Here is a 22,755-nt window from a genome sequence, read left to right as displayed (position 1 = left end):
ATACATGTGTGAATACATAGACAAACATAATTCACTAGTATGCCTTTACTTGACTAGCTTATTAATCAAAGATGGTTATGTTTCCTAACCATAGACATGAGTTGTTATTTAATTAACGAGATCACATCATTAGTACAATGATGTGATTGACTTGACCCATTCCGTTAGCTTAGCACTTGCTCGCTTAGTATGTTGCTATTGCTTTCTTCATGACTTATGCATGTTCCTACAACTATGAGATTATGCAACTCCCGTTTACCGGAGGAACACTTTGTGTGCTACCAAACATCACAACATAACTGGGTGATTATAAAGGATCTCTACAGGTGTCTCCAAAGGTACATGTTGAGTTGGCATATTTCGAGATTAGGTTTTGTCACTCCGATTGTCGGAGAGGTATCTCTGGGCCCTCTCGGTAATGCACATCACTATAAGCCTTGCAAGCAATGTAGCTAATGAGTTAGTTACAGAATGATGCATTACATAACAAGTAAAGAGACTTGTCGGTAACGAGATTGAACTAGGTATTGGGATACGGACGATTGAATCTCGGACAAGTAACATACTGATGACAAAGGGAACAACGTATGTTGTTATGCAGTTTGGCCGATAAAGATCTTCGTAGAATATATAGGAGCCAATATGAGCATCCAGGTTCCGCTATTGGTTATTGACTGGAGACGTGTCTCGGTCATGTCTACATAGTTCTCGAACCCGTAGGGTCCGCACGCTTAAAGTTTCAATGACGATTATATTATGAGTTTATGAGTTTTAATGTACCGAAGGTTGTTCGGAGTCTCGGATATGATCACGGACATGACGAGGAGTCTCGAAATGGCCGAGACATGAAGATTGATATATAGCCTATATTTGGATATCGGAAGTGTTCTGGGTGAAATCGGGATTTAACCGGAATACCGGGAGGTTACCGGAACCCCCCGGGGGCTTAATGGGCCATAGTGGGCCTTAGTGGAGAAGAGGAGAGGAGGCCAGGGCAGGGCCGCGTGCCCCTCCCCCCTAGTCCGAATAGGACAAGGAGAGGGGGGCGGTGCCCCCCTTTCCTTCCTCTCTCTCCCTCCTCTTTCCCCCCTTCTCCTAATCCAACCAGGAAGGAGGGAGTCCTACTCCCAGTGGGAGTAGGACTCCCCTTGGCACGCCTCCTCCCTGGCCGGCGGTCCCCTCCCCTCTTGCTCCTTTATATACGGGGGCAGGGGGGCACCTCTAGACACAACAACAACAGTTCATTGATCTCTTAGCCGTGTGCGGTGCCCCCCTCCACCATAGTCCTCCTCGATAATATTGTAGCGGTGCTTAGGCGAAGCCCTGCGATGGTAGAACATCATCATCATCACCACGCCGTCGTGCTGACGTAACTCTCCCTCGACACTCGGCTGGATCAGAGTTCGAGGGACGTCATCAAGTTGAACGTGTGCTAGAATTCGGAGGTGCCATGTTTTCGGTGCTTGATCGGTCGGGCCGTGAAGACATACGACTACATCAACCGCGTTGTTCTAATGCTTCCGCTTTCGGTCTACGAGGGTACGTGGACAACACTCTCCCCTCTCGTTGCTACGCATCACCATGATCTTGTGTGTGCGTAGGATTTTTTTTTAAATTACTACATTACCCTACACTGGTTAGTAAATGTGATGGTTGTTAGAAATTCTCACCACGAGCTCACGTGTCGGCTCATGAATTGAGGATGATTCCAATTACTTGGCCGTTTGCAGTGTGGGGGCTTGACATGGTTGGGCCTTTTAAAAGGTCCAAGGAAAAAAAGACCCACCTCCTCGTGGAGATTGACAAATTCACAAAGTGGGTTGAAGCAGAGCCGGTCAGTAAGTGTGACGCGGCAACAGCGGTTCAATTCATGAAAAAGGTGATTTTCCGTTTTGGCTTTCCCCACAGTATCATAACTGATAATGGCACTAACTTGTCCAAGGGTGCCATGGAGGAGTTTTGTCAACGTGAGCATATCCGGCTTGACGTTTCATCAGTAGCTCACCCCAATCCAATGGTCAAGCCGAAAGAGCCAATCAGGAGATTTTGAAAGGCATCAATCCCCAGCTTCTGGTTCCTTTGCAACGGACGTCGGGTTGTTGGGTGGAGGAGTTACCATTAGTGTTTTTTTGACTGAACACTGTAGGGAAAGCCCCCACAACCATTTATTGATTAAAAACATAATTACAAAGATTACAAAGGCTACTAGGAGTAGCTAAAAGGGAAAAATAAAAAATAAAAAATACATTTAAGGAGGAAGAGAGGAGACCCATCTAACCAAGTCATCCTTGAACCTCACCTTGATTCTATGAGAAAGTAAAAGCATATCATTCACAAAATCCCCTCTCCATCTATTAAAACTGGGCCTTTCATGCCTAAAAACTTTTCCATTTATGATGATCCAGATATTCCAGCAAGCAGTTACCATCAGTGTTATGGAGTATCAATACTACCCCCAATAGGTCCATGGGGTTACACCCCTTTCTTCATGGTTTATGGAACAAAGGCGGTTCTTCCTAGTGACATCCGTCATGACTCGCCCCGCGTGGCGCCTTACGTTGAAGCTGATAATGAACAAGCGCGTCAGGATGCACTTGATTTATTAGATGAAAAGCATGACTTGGCAGCAGTCCGCTCGGTGATTTACCAACAGGACCTGCGCCGTTATCACAGCCGTCGGGTTAAGTCCAGAACCTTTCAAGAAGGTAATTTGGTGCTCCGGCTCATCCAGGATCAAACTGATGCACACAAGTTATCCCCACCTTGGGAAGGGCCCTTTGTGGTCAGCAAGAACTTGAACAATGGGTCATACTACCTTATAGATGCTCGAGAGCATAAAGACTCACGTAAGTCGGAGGAGGAGACCCGTCGACCGTGGAATATTGCTCATCTTCGGCCTTACTACACTTGAGCCACCGGCTCTTATGATGTACATATTTTTTGATGATGTATATATTATGATAAGTAATAAAGCAGGACCTCTGTCCTTTTCATCCTCAAATGATTATATGTCTTCATCATCATAATTCCCAAGACCAATTGGGGGCTACTGATCGTATTCAAATCATAGCTTATACCCCTTTTTTGGTCCGACTTTGATCGTATTCGAATCAGAGTCGTTAAAAAAGTCTCAAGGTCAGTAGGGGGCTTCCTTTCAAACATAGGTCGTATTCAAACCAAACAGAACATAGCTGTCGGTACCCTCTTGATCAACGCAATGCCAAAACCCAACTAGGGGGCTTCTTGATCGTATTCGAATCATGGCTTAACCCCTTTTGTGTTCGACTTTGATCGTATTCGAATCAGAGTCATTAAAAAAATCTCAAGGTCATTTGGGGGCTTCTTGTTCAAACATAGGTCGTATTCGAACCAAAGAGAACATAACTGTCGGTACCCTCTTGATCGACGCAATGCAAAATCCACTAGGGGGCTTACTGATCGTATTCGAATCATAGCTTAACCCCTTTTGGTCCGGCTTACTGATAGTATTCGAATCAGAAGCCTCGTTTTTCTCTCTGTTTGGCTTAAGTTTTTTGAAATGTTTTTTTTGGGTTCATCTTGAGACTTTTTGTTCATATCTGAGGCACATATATGTGTGGTGTATATTTAACCCGACTTAACTCTGGACAGTAAGTCACCAGCATATGACAATCATCAGACATTTGGAAGTCTTGACTTCTAAAGATTGGGTTATCACCCTTACTGCACAGGTCACATAAACCGGCAGTGACAATTCAATATCACAGGTATGATATTATTTTAGTTGTGTTTCAAAGATATGATTCATAAACAAAGGCGTATCTATGACTCCTGTTTTACACATCAGTGGTTATATGTGGGATATTATGACCCGCCCTGTGGTAAACCACCAAGGGTTTTTGTGATCTATCTCTGTGTGCAGGATATTTCAAGGATTTTCTTTTGCACAAGGAACATAGATGATAAGTATAACAAAGGTGAACATAAAGGAGGCGACTTAACAGTGTTGAGCACCAAAAACATGCACGATGGCACGACGGATCAAAGTCATTTCTACCCTATTACATGACTCCCCGAGTCCAAATGATTGAACTGTTTTTCCGAAGGCTGCTAATATGAGCCGCCCGGCGGATCAATTCTCTTGTTGGCCTGATGCTTCTGGGTCAACCCTCTCCACGTATTTGTCTTGTACGGCGTCCTGGAAGGTTGATGATGACCAGTCAATGCCATTCAAAGCTTCAAATTCAACTTCATCATCAATTAACCCAGCCGGGTCAACTTCAGGGGCAAAGGTGTGCTTACGGATTGGAGGGATCAGGCTTGTCACTTTATAAGTCGGGGTTGGCTGCCTCTGATTTACGTGTTGTAAGCCGGATGATACTTGGTGAGGTATGTCTCATTAGCAATCATGCTGGCCACATGACCTATCTCCTTCACGCAAGCAGCAAAGTATGTTTTTTCAAACGGAGTGCCATCCTCCTTAAGGCTGGGGTACCCAATGGCGATGTCGGACGGGTCTAACTCCGGCAGCCATGCTTTGGCCCGGCTTAAGGCAAATACGGCTCCGGCTCTCGCAGATGACCGATTTAATTCATTGAACCATTGAGGCGGCACAGAGAGCTTCTTCAGCGCATCAACCAAGAGTGTGGGGGCTTCATTTGACAGGGCAAATGTGGCTAAGGCACACTGAGCTCCAGTGTATAGTTGTTCCACGGGCGTATAAACCGCCTTCAGCTTCACCAGCATGTCTTGGTTGAGGTTGGTGCTCCTGGGGCCTGCATAGCAATAATAGGTGAGTTAACAACAATTCATGTCATCACCAGAAAGTTGCAATACTTGATACTTGTAGGGCGGCTTACCAAAGATTGCTGAGACCATCTGAGACACATGGCATTTTAAGCCGGACAATTTAGTGCTCACCTCTTCAAGAGCCGCCTCTGCTCTCTCAGATCGATGGGTTAAGGAAATCTTTTCCTCAGCCCAGGCCTTTTTCTCAACTTCAAACTCGGCCCTCATTTTTTCTTGTTCAGACACGCTGAATTCAAATTTGGAGTTTGCTTTTTGAGTCTCCATCTCTTGCAGCTCTAAGCGGTTCTTCAATTCAGACAGCTCTGACTGAAGTTGAGCAGTGGTAGTCTGTACATGTACTGGATCAAAATCATAAACATTAGTATACAATATTAAGTCCCAAGACTTTTGCAAGCAACAACACTTGGCACTTGGGGCTAATGTCTACCAAAAGTTTTGTCTAATTGGCGGCTTATGAGAGTAAAAATCCCAAGCTCTTTGCAAGCAACAATACTTGGCACTTGGGGACTAATGCATATTGTTGTTCAAAGTCACACAAGCACTAGCTTCTATACAAACATATGAAGGATCGGCTCATTCATGCTGAGTAAACCGGCCCTTGGGGACTACGGATTAAGCCAAATTTTAAAGTTTTATCAAAGGATATTACTAATGCTCATAAATTTGGTCTAAGTCTACAGCATATTCATCATAAGCAATAGACTTGGGGGCTGGCATAGTAAGGTTAGTTCAATGAAGGGAAGAATTTATACCTCAAATTTCTGGTGCATTTGTTTTACCATGTCAACTTCAAGATCACGTCTGTTGTACACTTGGTTAAGATAACCAGAGAAAACTTCGCCAATGCTCAAGTGAGTATAGTCAGCAACGTCAAATCTGACTTTACGGTGTTCAATGTGCTCCTCCTTGGCAGAACACTTGGCGAGCATAGTAGGTCTCCCCGGCTCAGTATATCCAGTCTTGGTAATTTCCACATCAACATCTTGTGGATCGGCTGTCTTAGCCGGGCTTGAAGCTTCAGGGTTAACAGAGCCGTCGGCGGTTTGATCGACAGGCGGGTCAGCAGTCATTGTTGGCATGTCGTGAACCGGTGATACATCTCCAACATATCTATAATTTTTTTATTGTTCCATGCTATTATATTACCCGTTTTGGATGTTTATGGGCTTTACTCTACACTTTTATATCATTTTTTGGGACTAACCTATTAACCGGAGGCCCCCAGCCCATATTGTTGTTTTCTTGCCTATTTCAGTGTTTCGAAGAAAAGGAATATCAAACGGAGTCCAAATGGAATGAAACCTTTGGGAAAGTTATTTTTGGAACGGAAGCAATCCAGGGGACTTGGAGTGCACGTAAGGGAAGCTTCGAGGTGGCCACGAGGCAGGGAGGCGCACCAACCTCCCCTGGACGCGCCCCCACCCTCATGGGCCCCTCGTGGCTCCCCTGACCGACTTCTTTCGCCTATATAAGTCCATATACCATAAAAACTTCGGAGAGCACAATAGATCGGGAGTTCCACCGCCGCAAGCCTCTGTAGCCACCAAAAACCAATCGGGACCCTGTTCCGGCACCCTGCCCGAGGGTGAATCCCTCACCGGTGGCCATCCTCATCATCCCGACGCTCTCCATGACGAGGAGGGAGTAGTTCACCCTCGGGGCTGAGGGTATGTACCAGTAGCTATGTGTTTGATCTCTCTCTCTCTCTCTCTCGTGTTCTTGAGGTGATACGATCTTGATGTATTGCGAGCTTTGCTATTATAGTTGGATCTTATGATGTTTCTCCCCCTCTACTCTCTTGTAATGGATTGAGTTTTCCCTTTGAAGTTATCTTATCGGATTGAGTCTTTAAGGATTTGAGAACACTTGATGTATGTATTGCCGTGCTTATCTGTGGTGACAATGGGATATTCACGTGATCTACTTGATGTATGTTTTGGTGATCAACTTGCGGGTTCTATGAATCTATGCATAGGGGTCGGCACACGTTTTCGTCTTGACTCTTCGGTAGAAACTTTGGGGCACTCTTTGAAGTACTTTGTTGGTTGAATAGATGAATCTGAGATTGTGTGATGCATATCATATAATCATGCCCATGGATACTTGAGGTGACAATGGAGTATCTAGGTGACATTAGGGTTTTGGTTGTTTTGTGTCTTAAGGTGTTATTCTAGTATGAACTCTATGATAGATTGAACGAAAATAATAGCTTCATGTTATTTTACTACGGACTCTTGAATAGATAGAACAGAAAGGATAACTTTGAGGTGGTTTCGTACCCTACCATAATCTCTTCATTTGTTCTCCGCTATTAGTGGCTTTGGAGTGACTCTTTGTTGCATGTTGAGGGATTGTTATGTGATCCAGTTATGTTATTATTGTTGAGAGAACTTGCACTAGTGAAAGTATGAACCTTAGGCCTTGTTTCCTACCATTGCAATACTGTTTACGCTCACTTTTATCGCTTGCTACCTTGCTGTTTTTATAATTTCAGATTACAAATACCCATATCTACTATCCATATTGCACTTGTATCACCATCTCTTCGCCGAACTAGTGCACCTATACAATTTACCATTGTATTGGGTCTGTTGGGGACACAAGAGACTCTTTGTTATTTGGTTGCAGGGTTGTTTGAGAGAGACCATCTTCATCCTATGCCTCCCACCGATTGATAAACCTTAGGTCATCCACTTGAGGGAAATTTGCTATTGTCCTACAAACCTCTGGACTTGGAGGCCCAACAACGTCTACAAGAAGAAGGTTGTGTAGTAGACATCAATCGGCTCAAGTGGCGGCTCAGGAACATAGGCCTCGGGCGATGCGGGTTGAAGCTCCGGCTCATTGACGGTCGGTTCTATGGCCGGTTTGTTTTTCTTCACCCTCTTACTGGGCTTTTCTTTTCCACTGCATAAAATCAAAGAGGTCAGTACACATATAAAGGTTTGTAATGAGTACAGGATAAGTAAATCGTTATTACCCTGGAGCGGTCTTAAAAGCCGGCATGTTGGACTGAATTGAGTCGCCGGAAGAATGTGAAGTTTCCTGATAATTTGAATCAGAAGAGTTGAGCGGTTGACCAGTGAGACCCGCCAATGGATAAAAAGAATTTAAGTCGGAGGTGTCCTCATTTCGGCGCTTCCTTGGCGTATTTGGTAAGCTGGAGGAGAGTTCTGCATCCTTGCTGGTCCGGGTCTGCCTCCGGCTCTCATGAATCTGTCGCTTCAAAAGAAAGTGAGGATCCTGGTAAGCTAAGGGATGTGAAAATCTTACTTTCCGGGTTACTCTTTGGACTTTTGTCTTGGCAAAGGCTCTGAGTTGGAGGAAATAATAGTTACCTCTTCATCCACCCCCTAACTCGTTCCTGTGTCATCCTGATGATAATCAATATCAATAAGGTGGTTAAAAATGAGCCAAGAGAGTCAAGGGCTACCTCCGACTCAGAGGAGTCCTCCAGTTGAAGCAGGTCAGAAGCGCTGGGCTTCTTTCCTCTTTTCTTCGCGGCGGCTTTCTTGGCCTTTCTGGCTCTCTTTGCAGCTTCATGGTCATATTGTTTCTTCCAAAAATCATCGCTGGCCTGTGGAAATCAACAACGGTTTGAGTTAAAACAAAACATAAAAGATAAAGGTAAAATATCTAAGTTTGGCGGCTTACCCCTGGAGCCGGGTTAGCTTTGCAGAAAGGGCTTAGGCCCACCTTGCCACAGTCTGCTAGGCTTTCATTCAAAAGTGACTTCGTCATATCGTTGATAAGATCCTTGGGTAAATCATCAGGGCTGTGGCGTAGTGGATCATTATTTCTCGCCTGTATAGGTACACATTAAACCGGGGCGGCGGCTCAACAGGATGATCCGCCAGGCAACCCAAACCCGGACCAAGTTAATGCCATTTAAGCCGTTCCCCAAAAGAGCCTTGATTTTGGCCATGGTAGGGGCGTGCTTTTGGCGTTCAACAGATGATAACTTGTCTGGAAGAGGATGATTAGACTCAAGGCGCAGGGCGCAGAAGCCGGGCAGAGGCTTCTCATTAGCCGAAGAAGTGTCTTGGCAGTAGAACCATGTCTGGTTCCAGCCTTTGGGGTGACTTGGCGGTTGCGCATAAGGAAAAATGACGTCTCTCCGTCGTTGAATTGAGACCCCACCAAGTTCTAAACTCGGTCTGTTGGAATATTCATTCTGGCGGTTCAAGTAAAATAATTCCCTGAAAAGTTCAAAGTTGGGTTCTTCTCCAAGGTACACCTCACAAAACACCTGAAAGTTGCAGATGTTAGACATGGAATTGGGTCCGACGTCTTGAGGACGGAGGTCGAAAAAGTGCAAAACGTCTCTGAAGAACTTAGAGTCGGGTGGCGAAAAGCCCCGGTTCATGTGATCAGTGAAGACAATAAGTTCTCCTTCTTTGGGCTGCGGCTTCTCTTCTGCCGGGTTAGGAGGATGATAAGACATGACATCCTTTTTTGGCAGATAGCCGGTTTTCACAAAATCATCGAGTGTACCCTCCGTGACGATGGATTTGACCCAGTTGCATGAAGTGGTTGCTTTGGGCGGCATTGTGTAGAAGGAAGCCTAACAAAGCGTAAATTTGCCGGTTCAAATTTAAGCCGGAGGAAAAATGTTAAAGCACATATTCAGAATGGCGGCTTATAAAGGGGCCTAATAGTATATGACTAATACGTCAGGTTATTTAAACCGCCGTGAGCAGTCAGGTTACTTAAGCTGCCATGAGTGGTTGATGTTATCTATTGAGGATTGCATTTTAAGCCGGTGGTTTGAGCCGCCATGGCTAGGTGGATCTATCAAAATGCAGTTTTTTGGCTCAGTATCACACAAATAAATTTCGCAAATTGCAATCATTATTTTGGATCAGCAGATGTTCAGAAAAAGGAAATAAATCTAGACCTAAAAAACCAGTACAGATGAGTTGATAAGCTCTAAAAGGATCTTTTCTTCCAGGAAAGGGGATCTGGTGGTATGAAAGGCGAAAGCAAAACAACTACCGCATCGGTTATACGCCGTTTTCAGATCAAAGAGGTTCATGATGCAAGCACTGAAGATGAACTATGATGAACTATGAAGAACACAAAGAAGTTCAGAAACCCTAATGCGAATCTGAGGTGCGGGAAAGCAAAAACTTACAGGTGCGGATCTACTGCGGAAGGTCGCCACCGTGCTCTGGTTCGATTCAGGGTGATGCAGTGGCCTGGGACGAAGATGACGGTACGCTCTGCGGCGGCGGCGGAGCTTGAGCGGCAGAGGGTCGCGAGAGGAAGAAGAAGCTAGAAAGGGGGAGAACGAGGAAAGCCAGCCCTGGCTATTTATAAGGAAGGACTGATAAGTGGGCGCGAAAAATGAGGAGGCCGAAAACATGGTTATCTAGCTACCCAGACGCCTTGATTTTTGGGACGGTTATTAAGATAAGGATCCGTTGAGATATGTTGGACGAAGTGTGAATTAATGGCATATGATGTCATGGCGGGTTATCACAAATCTAGAGGATGACGTCATGGTGGGTTATAGATTCTCGCACAGACGAAGAGCAGAAGATTTTTTATTAAGTGTTGAAGATTGACATGAACCAATTCAAATCAATCTGGGGCCTAATGTTGGGGATATAACTTTTAGGTATGACCCGCCCAGGAGGGTGCTACTTCTTGAGCTTGCGTTGATTTTCCTTGAAAAGGAAAGGGTGATGCAGCACAGTAGCGTAAGTATTTCCCTCAGTTTTTGAGAACCAAGGTATCAATCCAGTAGGAGGCTCCTCAGAAGTCCCACGCACCTGCACAAACAAACAAGAACTCGCAACCAACGCAATAAAGGGGTTGTCAATCCCTTCAATGCCACTTGCGAAAGTGAGATCTGATAGAGATAATATGATAAGATAAATATATTTTTGGTATTTTATAATAGAGATTGGAAAAATAAAGATGCAAATAAAAGTAGATAGCAAACGTATATGATAAGAGATAGACCCGGGGGCCATAGATTTCACTAGTGGCTTCTCTCAAGATAGCATAAGTATTACGGTGGGTGAACAAATTACTGTCGAGCAATTGATAGAAAAGCGAATAATTGCGAGATTATATAGGCATGATCATGTATATAGGCATCACGTCCGTGACAAGTAGACCGACTCCTGCCTGCATCTACTACTATTACTCCACACATCGGCCGCTATCCAGCATGCATCTAGAGTATTAAGTTCATAAAGAACAGAGTAGCGCATTAAGAAAGATGACATGATGTAGAGGGATAAACTCATGCAATATGATATAAACCCCATCTTTTTATCCTCGATGGCAACAATACAATACGTGCCTTGCTGCCCCTGCTGTCACTGGGAAAGGACACCGCAAGATTGAACCCAAAGCTAAGCACTTCTCCCATTGCAAGAAATATAAATCTAGTAGGCCAAACCAAACTGATAATTCGAAGAGACTTCCAAAGATAACTTAATCATACATAAAAGAATTCAGAGGAGATTCAAATATTTCTCATAGATAAACTTGATCATAAACCCACAATTCATCGATCTCGACAAACACACCGCAAAAAGAGTTACATCGAATAGATCTCCAAGAAGATCAAGGAGGACATGGTATTGAGATTCAAAGAGAGAGAATAAGCCATCTAGCTAATAACTATGGACCCGAAGGTCTGTGGTAAACTACTCACAACTCATCGAAGAGGCTATGGTGTTGATGTAGAAGCCCTCCATGGTCGATTCCCCCTCCGACGGAGCATCGGCGAAGGCTCCAAGATGGGATCTCGCGGATACAGAAGGTTACAGTGGTGGAATTAGGTTTTCATGGTCGTTTCTGATGTTTTCGGGGTACGTGGGTATATATAGGAGGAAGAAGTACGTCGGTGGATGATCGAGGGGCCCATGAGACAGGGGGCGCGCCTAGTAGGGGGGCGCCCTCCACCCTCGTGGCTGCCTCGCTCGTTTCTTGACTTCCACTCCAAGACCTCTAGATCACGTTTGTTCCAAAAATCACGCTCGCGAAGGTTTCATTCCGTTTGGACTCTGTTTGATATTCCTTTTCTTCGGAACACTGAAATAGGCAAAAAAACAGCAATTCAGGTTGGGCCTCCGATTAGTAGGTTAGTCCCAAAAATGATATAAAAGTGTAAAGTAAAGCCCATAAACATCCAAAACGGGTAATATAATAGCATGGAACAATAAAAAATTATAGATACGTTGGAGATGTATCAAGCATCCCCAAGCTTAATTCCTGCTCGTCCTCGAGTAGGTAAATGATAAAAACAGAATTTTTGATGTGGAATGCTTCCTAGCATAATTCTCAATGTAATTTTCTTCATTGTGGCATGAATGTTCAGATCCAAATGATTCAAAATAAAAGTTCATATTGACATAAGAAATAGTAATACTTCAAGCATACTAATAAAAGCAATCATGTCTTCTCAAAATAACATGGCTAAAGAAAGTTCATCCCTACAAAATCATATAGTTAGGCTATGCTTCATTTTCGTCACACAAAAATGCTCCCATCTTGTACACCCTGATGACAAGCCAAGCAATTGTTTCGTACTTAAATAATATCAAACTTTTTCAACTTTCACGCAATACATGAGCATGAGCCATGGACATAGCACTATGGGTGGAATAGAATATGATGATGGGGATTGTGTGGAGAAGACAAAAAAGGAGAAAGTCTCATATTGACGAGGAAAATCAACGGGCTATGGAGATGCCCATCAATTGATGTCAACATGAGGAGTAGGGATTGCCATGCAACGGATACACTAGAGCTATAAATGTATGAAAGCTCAACAAAAGAAACAAGTGGGTGTGCATCCAACTTGCTTGCTCACGAAGACCTAGGGCATTTGAGGAAGCCCATCGTAGGAATATACAAGCCAAGTTCTATAATAATGAAAAATTCCCACTAGTAAATAAAAGTGACAACATATGAGACTCTCTATATGCAGAACATGGTGCTACTTTGAAGCACAATTGTGGAAAAGGATAGTAACATTGCCCCCTTTTTATTTTCTTTTTTGGGCCTTTTTTTATTTGGCCTTTCTCTTTTTTTGGCCTTTCCTTTTTTTATTTGGGCTTTCCTTTTTTTTATTTGGGGACAATGCTCTAATAATGATGATCATCACACTTCTATTTATTTACAACTCATGAATTACAACTCAAAACTAGAACAAGATATGACTCTATATGAATGCCTCCGGCGATGTACCGGGATGGGCAATGAATCAAGAGTGACATGTATGAAAATTATGCAAAGTGGATTTGCCACAAATACGATGTCAACTACATGATCATGCAAGGCAATATGACAATAATGATGCGTGTCATGATGATGAACGGAACGGTGGAAAGTTGCATGGCAATATATCTCGGAATGGCTATGGAAATGCCATAATAGGTAGGTATGGTGGTTGTTTTGAGGAAGATATAAGGAGGTTTATGTGTGATAGAGCGTATCATATCACGGGGTTTGGATGCACCGGTGAAGTTTTCACCAACTCTCAAGGTGAGAAAGGGCAATGCACGATACCGAAGAGGCTAGCAATGATGGAAGGGTGAGAGTGCGTATAATCCATGGACTCAACATTAGTCAAAAAAGAACTCATATACTTATTGCAAAAATCTACAAGTCATCAAAAACCAAGCACTACGCGCATGCTCCTAGGGGTATAGATTGGTACGAAAAGACCATCGCTCGTCCCCGACCGCTACTCATAAGGATGCACAATCTAAGAACACCTCATGGTTCAAATTCGTTACACAACTTTTACCATACGTGCATGCTACGGGACTTGCCAACTTCAACACAAGCATTCTTTAAATTCATAATCACCCAACTAGTATAACTCTAATATTACTACCTCCATATCTAAAAAATAATTATCAAGTATCAAATTGATCATAGCATCCAATTCACTTTCTATGATAGTTTTTATTATACCCAACTTGGATGCCCATCATTCTAGGACCAATTTTATAACAATAGCAAATACCATGCTGTTCTAAGAGACTCTCAAAATAATATAAGTGAAGTATGAGATAATAACAATTTCTACAAAATTAAGCCACCGCCGTGCTCTAAAAGATATAAGTGAAGCACTATAGCAAAAACTATCTAGCTCAAAAGATACAAGTGAAGCACATAGAGTATTCTAATAAATTCCAATCATGTGGGTTTCTCCCAAAAGGTGTGTACATCAAGGATGATTGAGGTAAACTAAAAAGCAAATACTAATACCATATAAGACGCTCCAAGCAAAACACATATCATGTGGCGAATAAAAATATAGCTCCAAGTAAAGTTACCGATAGACGAAGATGAAAGAGGGGATGCCTTCCCGGGGCATCCCCAAGCTTAGGCTTTTGGATACTCTTGAATGTCTTTGGGTTACATGGGCATCCCCAATATTAAGATCTTTCCACTCCTTATTCCATAATCCATCAAATCTTTACCCAAAACTTGAAAACTTCAGAACACAAACCTCAACAGGAAATCTCATAAGCTCCGTTAGTGCAAGAAAGAAAAACCACCACATAAGGTACCGTAATGAACTCATTCTTTATTTATATTGGTGTTAAACCTACTGTATTCCAAGTTCTCTATGGTTCATACCCTTACATACTAGCCATAGATGCATCAAAATAAGCAAACAACACACGAAAAGCACAATCTGTCAAAAACAGAACAGTCTGTGGCAATCTGTAACTTTCGAATACTTCTGGAAATCTAAAAATTCTACCAAACTAGGAAGTCCTAGGCAATTTTTTTATTGATATACAGCAAAAAGAATCAACGCAAAAGAACGTTTCTGTGATTTGTTGAATTTTTTCTCGTGAGCGCAAAGTTTCTGTTTTTCAGCAGAATCAAATTAACAATTACCATAGGTTATCCTATAGGTTCTACTTGGCACAAACACTAACTAAAACATGAAAACACATCTAAACAGAAGGTAGATGCAAAATTTATTACTAAACAAAAACAAAAAGCAAAAACAAAGATAAAGTTCGGTTGCCTCCCAACTAGCGCTATCGTTTAACGCCCCTAGCTAGGCATAAAAGCGAGGATAGATCTAAGTAGTGCCATCTTTGGCACTTGATTCATAAGTAGCTCGCATGATACATTCATAAGGTAATTTAACTTTCTTTCTTGGAAAGTGCTCCATGCCTTTCCTTAATGGAAATTGGAATCTAATATTCCCTTCCTTCATATCAATAATCGCACCAATTGTTCTAAGGAAAAATCTACCAAGAATAATAGGACATGAAAGATTGCAATCTATGTCAAGAACGATAAAATCTACAGGCACCAAATTTCTATTTGCAATAATGAGAACATCATTGATCCTTCCCATTGGCTTTTTAATGGTGGAATCCGCAAGGTGCAAATTTAAAGAGCAATCATCAAGATCATGGAAACCTAGAATATCACATAAAGTTTTAGGAATTGTGGAAACACTAGCACCCAAATCACACAAAGAATAACACTCATGATCTTTAATTTTAATCTTTATAGTAGGTTTCCACTCATCATTAAGTTTTCTAGGTATAGAAACTTCCAAATTAAGTTGTTCATCATAAGATTGCATCAAGGCATCAACAATATGTTTGGTAAAAGCTCTACTTTGACTGTAAGCATGAGGAGAATTCACAACGGATTGCAACAAGGAAATACAATCTACTAAAGAAAAGTCATCATAATTAAATTCCTTGAAATCCAAGATAGTGGGTTCAATGCTATTTAAAGTCTTGACCTCTCCAATCCCACTTTTACCAAATTTAGCATCAAGATCTAAAAACTCTGAATTATTGGGACGCCTTTTAACTAAAGTTGACTCATCTCCAGTCCCATCATTATTGAGATTCATATTGCAAAACAAGGATTTAAGAGGGGACACATCAATAACTTTTAGATCTTCATCATTATTTTCATGGAAACTAGAAGAACACGCCTTTACAAAGCAATCTTTCTTAGCACGCAATCTAGCGGTTCTTTCCTTGCACTCATCAATGGAAATTCTCATAGCTTTGAGAGACTCATTGATATAATGCTTAGGAGGAGTAGATCTGAGTTTCAAAGAATCAACATCAAGCGAAAGTCTATCAACGTTCCTAGCCAAATCATCAACTTTAAGCAATTTTTCTTCAAGCAAGGCATTAAAATTCTTTTGAGAGACCATAAATTCTTTAACACTAATCTCAAAATCAGAGGGTAATTTATTAAAATTACCATAAGAATTATTGTAGGAATTTCCATAATTATTAGAGGAATTACTAGGGAACGGTCTAGGATTAAAGTTTCCTCTATAAGCATTGTTGCCAAAATTATTCCTACCAACAAAATTCACATCCATAGATTCATTATTATTCTCAATCAAAGTAGATAAAGGCATATCATTGGGATCAATAGAAGCACTCTTAGTAGCAAACAATTTCATAAGTTCATCCATCTTTCCACTTAAAACATTAGTTTCTTCTATAGCATGTACTTTTTTACTAGTAGATATTTCAGTGTGCCATTGAGAATAATTAGCCATAATGTTATCAAGGAGTTTGGTAGCTTCTCCTAAGGTGATTTCCATAAACATGCCTCCCGCGGCCGAATCTAAAAGATTTTTAGAATCAAAATTCAATCCGGCATAAAAATTTTGTATGATCATTCATAAATTCAAACCATGAGTAGGGCAAATGCGAATCATCAATTTCATTCTTTCCCAATATTGGGCAACATGCTCATGATCAAGTTGTTTAAAATTCATAATATCGTTCCTAAGAGAGATGATCTTAGCGAGAGGAAAATACTTAGAGATAAAAGCATCTTTGCACTTATTCCATGAATCAATACTATTCTCAGGCAAAGATGAAAAACAAACTTTAGCACGATCTGTAAGTGAAAACGGAAATAACTTCAATTTAACAATATCATTATCCGTATCTTTCTTCTTTTGCATCTCACACAAATCAACAAAGTTGTTTAGATGGGTAGCGGCATCTTCACTAGGAAGGCCGGAGAATTGATCTTTTATAACAAGATTCAGCAAAGCAGCATTGATTTCACAAGACTCAACATCATTAAGAGGAGCAATCGGAGTACTAAGGAAATCATTATTATTGGTATTGGAAAAATCACACAACTTAGTATTATCTTGCGCCATCGTGACAAGCAATCCAACACACGAGCAAACAAAAAGGAGGCGAAAGAGAGAGGAGATTGGGAAAGAGAGGGCGAATAAAACGGCAAGGGTGAAGTGGGGGAGAGGAAAACAAGAGGCAAATGGCAAATAGTGTAAGTGCGAGGGAGATGAGTTTGTGATGGGTACTTGGTATGCCTTGACTTGAGCGAAGACCTCCCCGACAACGGCGCCAGAAATCTTTCTTGCTACGTCTTGAGCTTGCGTTGGTTTTCCTTGAAGAGGAAAGGGTGATGCAGCACAATAGCGTAAGTATTTCCCTCGGTTTTTAAGAACCAAGGTATCATTCCAGTAGGAGGCTCCTCAGAAGTCTCACGCACCTACACAAACAAACAAGAACTCGCAACCAACGCAATAAAGGGGTTGTCCCTTCAAGGCCATTTGCGAAAGTGAGATCTGATAGAGATAATATGATAAGATAAATTTATTTTTGGTATTTTATAATATAGATTGGAAAAGTAAAGATGCAAACAAAAGTAGATAGCAAACGTATATGATAAGAGATAGACCCGGGGGCCATAGGTTTCACTAGTGGCTTCTCTCAAGATAGCATAAGTATTACGGTGGGTGAACAAATTACTGTCGAGCAATTGATAGAAAAGCGAATAATTGCGAGATTAACTAGGCATGATCATGTATATAGGCATCACGTCCGTCACAAGTAGACCGACTCCTGCCTGCATCTACTACTATTACTCCACACATCGACTGCTATCCAGCATGCATCTAGATTATTAAGTTCATCAAGAATAGAGTAACGCATTAAGAAAGATGACATGATGTAGAGGGATAAACTCATGCAATATGATATAAACCCCATCTTTTTATCCTCGATGGCAACAATACAATACGTGCCTTGCTGCCCCTGCTGTCACTGGGAAAGGACACCGCAAGATTGAACCCAAAGCTAAGCACTTCTCCCATTGCAAGAAAGATAAATCTAGTAGGCCAAACCAAACTGATAATCCGAAGAGACTTGCAAAGATAACTTAATCATACATACAAGAATTCAGAGGAGATTCAAATATTTCTCATAGATAAACTTGATCATAAACCCACAATTCATCGTATCTCGACAAACACACCGCAAAAAGAGTTACATCAAATAGATCTTCAAGAAGATCAAGGAGAACATGGTATTGAGATTCAAAGAGAGAAGAAGCCATCTAGCTAATAACTATGGACCTGAAGGTCTATGGTAAACTACTCACAACTCATTGGAGAGGCTATGGTGTTGATGTAGAAGCCCTCTGTGGCCGATTCCAAGATGGCGAAGGCTCTAAGATGGGATCTCGCGGATACAAAAGGTACGGCGGTGGAATTAGGTTTTCGTGGTCGTTTTTGATGTTTTCGAAGTACATGGGTATATATAGGAGGAAGAAGTACGTCGGTGGACGATCGAGGGGCCCATGAGACAGGGGGCGCGCCCTGTAGGGGGGGGGCGCCCTCCACCCTCGTGGCCGCCTCGCTCGTTTCTTGACTTCCACTCTAAGTCCTCTAGATCACGTTTGTTCCAAAAATCACGCTCCTGAAGGTTTCATTCCATTTGGACTCCGTTTGATATTCCTTTTCTTCGAAATACTGAAATAGGAAAAAAAACAGCAATTCGGGTTGGGCCTCTGGTTAGTAGGTTAGTCCCAAAAATGATATATAAGTGTAAAGTAAAGCCCATAAACATCCAAAACGGCTAATATAATAGCATGGAACAATAAAAAATTATAGATACGTTGGAGACGTATCAGAGGGGCCGGGTTAAACCTATAGGCGATTCATAATATGAAACCCAAGATGACACTTGAAGATGGCGGTTCAGTTAAGGGCCCAAGGCCCGAAGGCGGCTTAAGGCCTATAGAGATAAACCATCGTCTATATATGACTTGTATTGTAAGGCGAGAATAGATAATCACTGAGCCGGACATTGTTTATGAGCCGGCCAGGACTCTGTGAGCCGCTGGGCATCGACCTCTGTATATAAAGGGACGACCGGACGACGGTTCAGGACAAGTAACATCAAATCGAGAACTAGGTCAAGCGGATTTCGCTCCCTGGTAATCGAGACATTAGCAATACCACCTCAAACTGTATTAGGCCTTTACCTTCACCGCAAGGGGCCAAACCGTATAAACTCTCGTGTCCTTTGTCCCGTTTTAACCCCTTTAAGCTTCCTAGTTGCGATGGCTCCACGACTAAGTCCTTTTGCTAGGACATCTGCCGTGACCTTTTCACGACATCCTCCTTGCCACTATACTGTCAATGGACATGAGTACAACATGGGCTACTATCTGATTGACGGTATATATCCTCCACGGGCTAACTTTGTTAGCACCATATCAAACCCAGTTGGCCAGAAAAAAGCTCACTTTGCCCAAAGACAAGAAGCAGTTAGAAAGGATGTCGAGAGGGCATTTGGAGTTTTGCATGCCCGTTTTGCAGTTGTTCGTGGACCTACTAAACAATGGGATCCAGAAAACTTGAGGGAGGTGATGACATGTTGTGTGATCATGCATAACATGATCGTCGAGGATGAGGGTGACGATGCTGCCGCAACTCTGGAATTCGAGAACATGGGTGATCTTATCCAACTTTCGGACCAGAATCCAACCACATTTGAAGAGTTTATTCAAATGCATCAACAAATTCGGCATCGACCAACTCATGAGCAGCTGAAGAAAGATCTGATTGAGTATCGGTGGACGGATCAAAGGGGACAAAAATGTTGAGATGTAACATTTACCATTTTGCATGCGGCTATTTGAACGTCTGTACCCTTTGCATGCGGCTATTTGATCATGCGGACTTGGAAAAAATGAGGAAGACCCTGCTAGCGTTGGATGTCGTCTTCTCGCATCCGTGTCCGCGGACTGGTTCCCCTTGTCCACGGACGGATGCGGAAAATTTGTGGACTGCCGTTGGAGATGCCCTAATCGGATTTTAGCAGAATCCAGACTACTCAAATACACGTGTCTTTCTCTCTGAGGAAACATCTAGAGGTATTCCACATCTAGTTCATTGTAATAAGAAAACAAACCCAAATGATAAGTGTCACACGTGTGACACGAATCACTTCAACCGTGACATTCTTACAACTAAAATTGGCATTCGAAAAAAAAAAGAAACTTGCCATCCTCGTATCACTAAACTTATCGTCATAAACGTTCGGAATTGTCATGTGTTAGTGCCATACCGTTTTGAATCCTGATAAACAAATACAGTATCGGTACATATCGTATATGGCATCCCGAATATTTGCATGCCACTACACAATTGTGCAAACCCCGTCCCCAGCATGTGACCAACACATGCAGACGTGGCCTTCTTCAGTTCTCTGCACTGCATTTCCATCTCCTAGAGCAACGCAGCTAGCTCGAACATTCCCTCTCGATATCGACCAACCTGTACAGATCCCCTCTACCCTGTGTTTCCAAAGGGAGGTTCGCCCTGCACAGATTTTTCCTCTGACGCCTGAGCCGAAATAGAACACAAGCCCAAGTACAAAATCAACTACAAAAAGATGAGTCTCACACCGGACAGCATCAATCGAACACAGGTCGACCTCGCCGATGACGGTCGCGTCCTCGTGCCCTGCCGCCGCAAGAACCTCGCCAAACTAGTACTCCCTCCTTCCATCTATATAGGGCCTAATGCGTTTTTCGAGGCTAACTTTAACCAAATATTAGAGCAATAATATATGACATGCAACTTACACAAAGCACACCGTTAAATTCGTGTGTGAAAGGAGCTTTCAATGATATAATTTTCACATTGTGCATGTCATGTACTATTAATCTTGTCAATAGTCAAAGGCGGTCTTAAAAAACGCATTAGGCCCTATATAGATGGAAGGAGGGAGTAGGACAAAAAAAGTGGATGCCAACATGGTTAGCTTCACCTTTGGTTGGAGTCCAAATTATCACAATGGAGCAGTCAGCAGAACTCTGCTTCAGTGATGCGTGCGTAGTCTTACTGGTCCGATGAGGCTTGAGTTACCCCAGACCACGAAATCTGACTTTGAGTTGGGGTCTCGCGCAGGTGAGCAGGTCACCACGAACAGCTGAAACCATAAACAGTTTATGGTGTACATACATACGGCTTTTACATAGATTTCAGTAACTGCAGGTCACAGTTAAGTAGTAATCAAGTGCTAGTGCATGTGCTGGATGATGATCACCTGATTGTCAATAACCCTGTCGGAGTTAAGTGAGCAGATGCATGGGTCAAATTCAAAACAAGGGAGAATTAGCTGACTATCTGAACAAATACATCATGGTATGTTAAGAATTGACTGGAAAAGGTGACAGAATAGATGGAGAAGAGAGATAACTGAACCTGGACTTCTGCATAAGGTCCCAGAGGAGCTGCCCGGTGCTCATGTTGAACGCAGACGGGTAGCATATCAAGTGTGCACCTGCATGTTTCAGAAGGGACTGGATTTTTACTGGATACGACAGACGTTTGTGTTGCTTGGCATCAAGGACTGAACTTGCAAGGCATACCTCTTGATCGATACAGCATTGCCAGTTCTGGGAACCGGATATCATGACAAATCCCAATACCAATCCGTCCAACATCTGTAATAATAAGACTACAAGGATTGGTTATTATCATATACAAATAGATGAGGAGAGAAATTTAAACGCCGCATAAACTTCAGTAAATGTGCTAACGATGGGTAAAACTGTAGTAGTAGAATTTCAGGGAACATCATATAAACACTGATATGAGGCTCCAGTGCACTATATTGACAGGCGCGATGCAACTGGTAGTACTTGTTTTCAAGCCAAAATATACAGTAATTCTGATCCAGAATTTTCAGTACACACGGTGTGCACACCTGTGTCAACCACGGTGGGTTCTTGCCCAGCAGTGAAGGTATCGGATTCCCTGAAAGTGATGTCTCCGGGGATGTCAATTCCAAACAGATGCAGCTGGAAAATCTCCCTGGAAGTCAGTCACTGCAAGTGACATGCGAAATTTTTGATGCAGAAGATAAGCCTGGCTCCTTTACCTTCCTGTGCTTGGCCTTGATCTCCCCGTCGGGCCCGACCACGCAGCAGGTGTTGAACAGCTGCCCCGACGCCATCTCGGGTACGGATCCGCCGACGATCGTGATCTTCCTGGCAGCGGCCACCTCCGACAGCATCGAGACCGACGGCGACCGGCCGCCGTCGATGTCCTCGGCATAGCTCCGCATGGTCTCCATCGCGTAGGGGCAGTTCCATATTTCCTGGAGCAGAGCAACGTCGTCAGAGAAGCGAACCTCGTGAGCCTCCGTCAGTCCCTGGCTGCTTCGAGGTGAATCTCAGTTCCGTGGCCAGTAAGTTACAGAGGAGGAGTTGGGGACTTGCCGGCAGGACGACGAGCTTGGCGCCGGCGGCCGCGGCGGCCTCGATGCGGGCGCGCGCGCGGGCGATGTTTCCGTGCTTGTCCGGGGTGACCAGCAGCTGGCACAGCGCGATCTTGTACTGTACACGTGCCATGGCAACTGGTGAAACAAGAAGTGTTGCGCCCTGGAAGGAGACGGTGAAAGCAACCGAGACAGAAATTACAGGAGCGAAGTTTTTTACTCTCTCAGTTAAATAGATGACTCAACTTTGTATAAAGGGAGTAGAAGTAGGGATGAGAAATTGGAATAGAACGGATGAAAAGCTGGTTATTGTACCCTGTTGGTTGGCCTTGGCATGGAGATGAGAGAGGTGGATGTTAAGGACGCGTCGAGCGGGCGGCTGGCTGCCCGCTAGAGCTCCTGGGCGGCCGGGTTTGTTGTCAGATATAGTACGCGT

The 22,755-nt window shown here is 43.0% G+C and overlaps 1 protein-coding gene across 2 annotated transcripts; it reads right to left on the bottom strand.

Annotated features, from left to right (window-relative positions):
- Positions 1–20,105: 20,105 nt before the first annotated feature.
- On the bottom strand, positions 20,106–22,193 carry LOC119340461 (omega-amidase, chloroplastic-like). 2 transcript variants are annotated; one of them, XM_037612369.1, is made up of 8 exons: positions 21,981–22,193; positions 21,807–21,900; positions 21,469–21,543; positions 21,302–21,380; positions 21,144–21,159; positions 20,940–21,026; positions 20,500–20,582; positions 20,106–20,413 (listed from the first exon to the last, which is right to left on the bottom strand). In XM_037612369.1, the coding sequence occupies exons 1-8, from the start codon at positions 22,173–22,175 to the stop codon at positions 20,335–20,337; spliced, it is 708 nt and encodes a 235-aa protein (XP_037468266.1). In that variant the 5' UTR covers positions 22,176–22,193; the 3' UTR covers positions 20,106–20,334. The 2 variants fall into 2 exon arrangements, with proteins under 2 accessions (XP_037468266.1, XP_037468265.1); XM_037612368.1 differs by having other exon boundaries at positions 20,106–20,582.
- Positions 22,194–22,755: the final 562 nt, after the last annotated feature.

Source organism: Triticum dicoccoides, chromosome 7B (assembly GCF_002162155.2).
Source record: "Triticum dicoccoides isolate Atlit2015 ecotype Zavitan chromosome 7B, WEW_v2.0, whole genome shotgun sequence".
Lineage (NCBI taxonomy): Eukaryota > Viridiplantae > Streptophyta > Magnoliopsida > Poales > Poaceae > Triticum > Triticum dicoccoides.
This window is presented reverse-complemented; position numbering and strand designations above follow the sequence as displayed.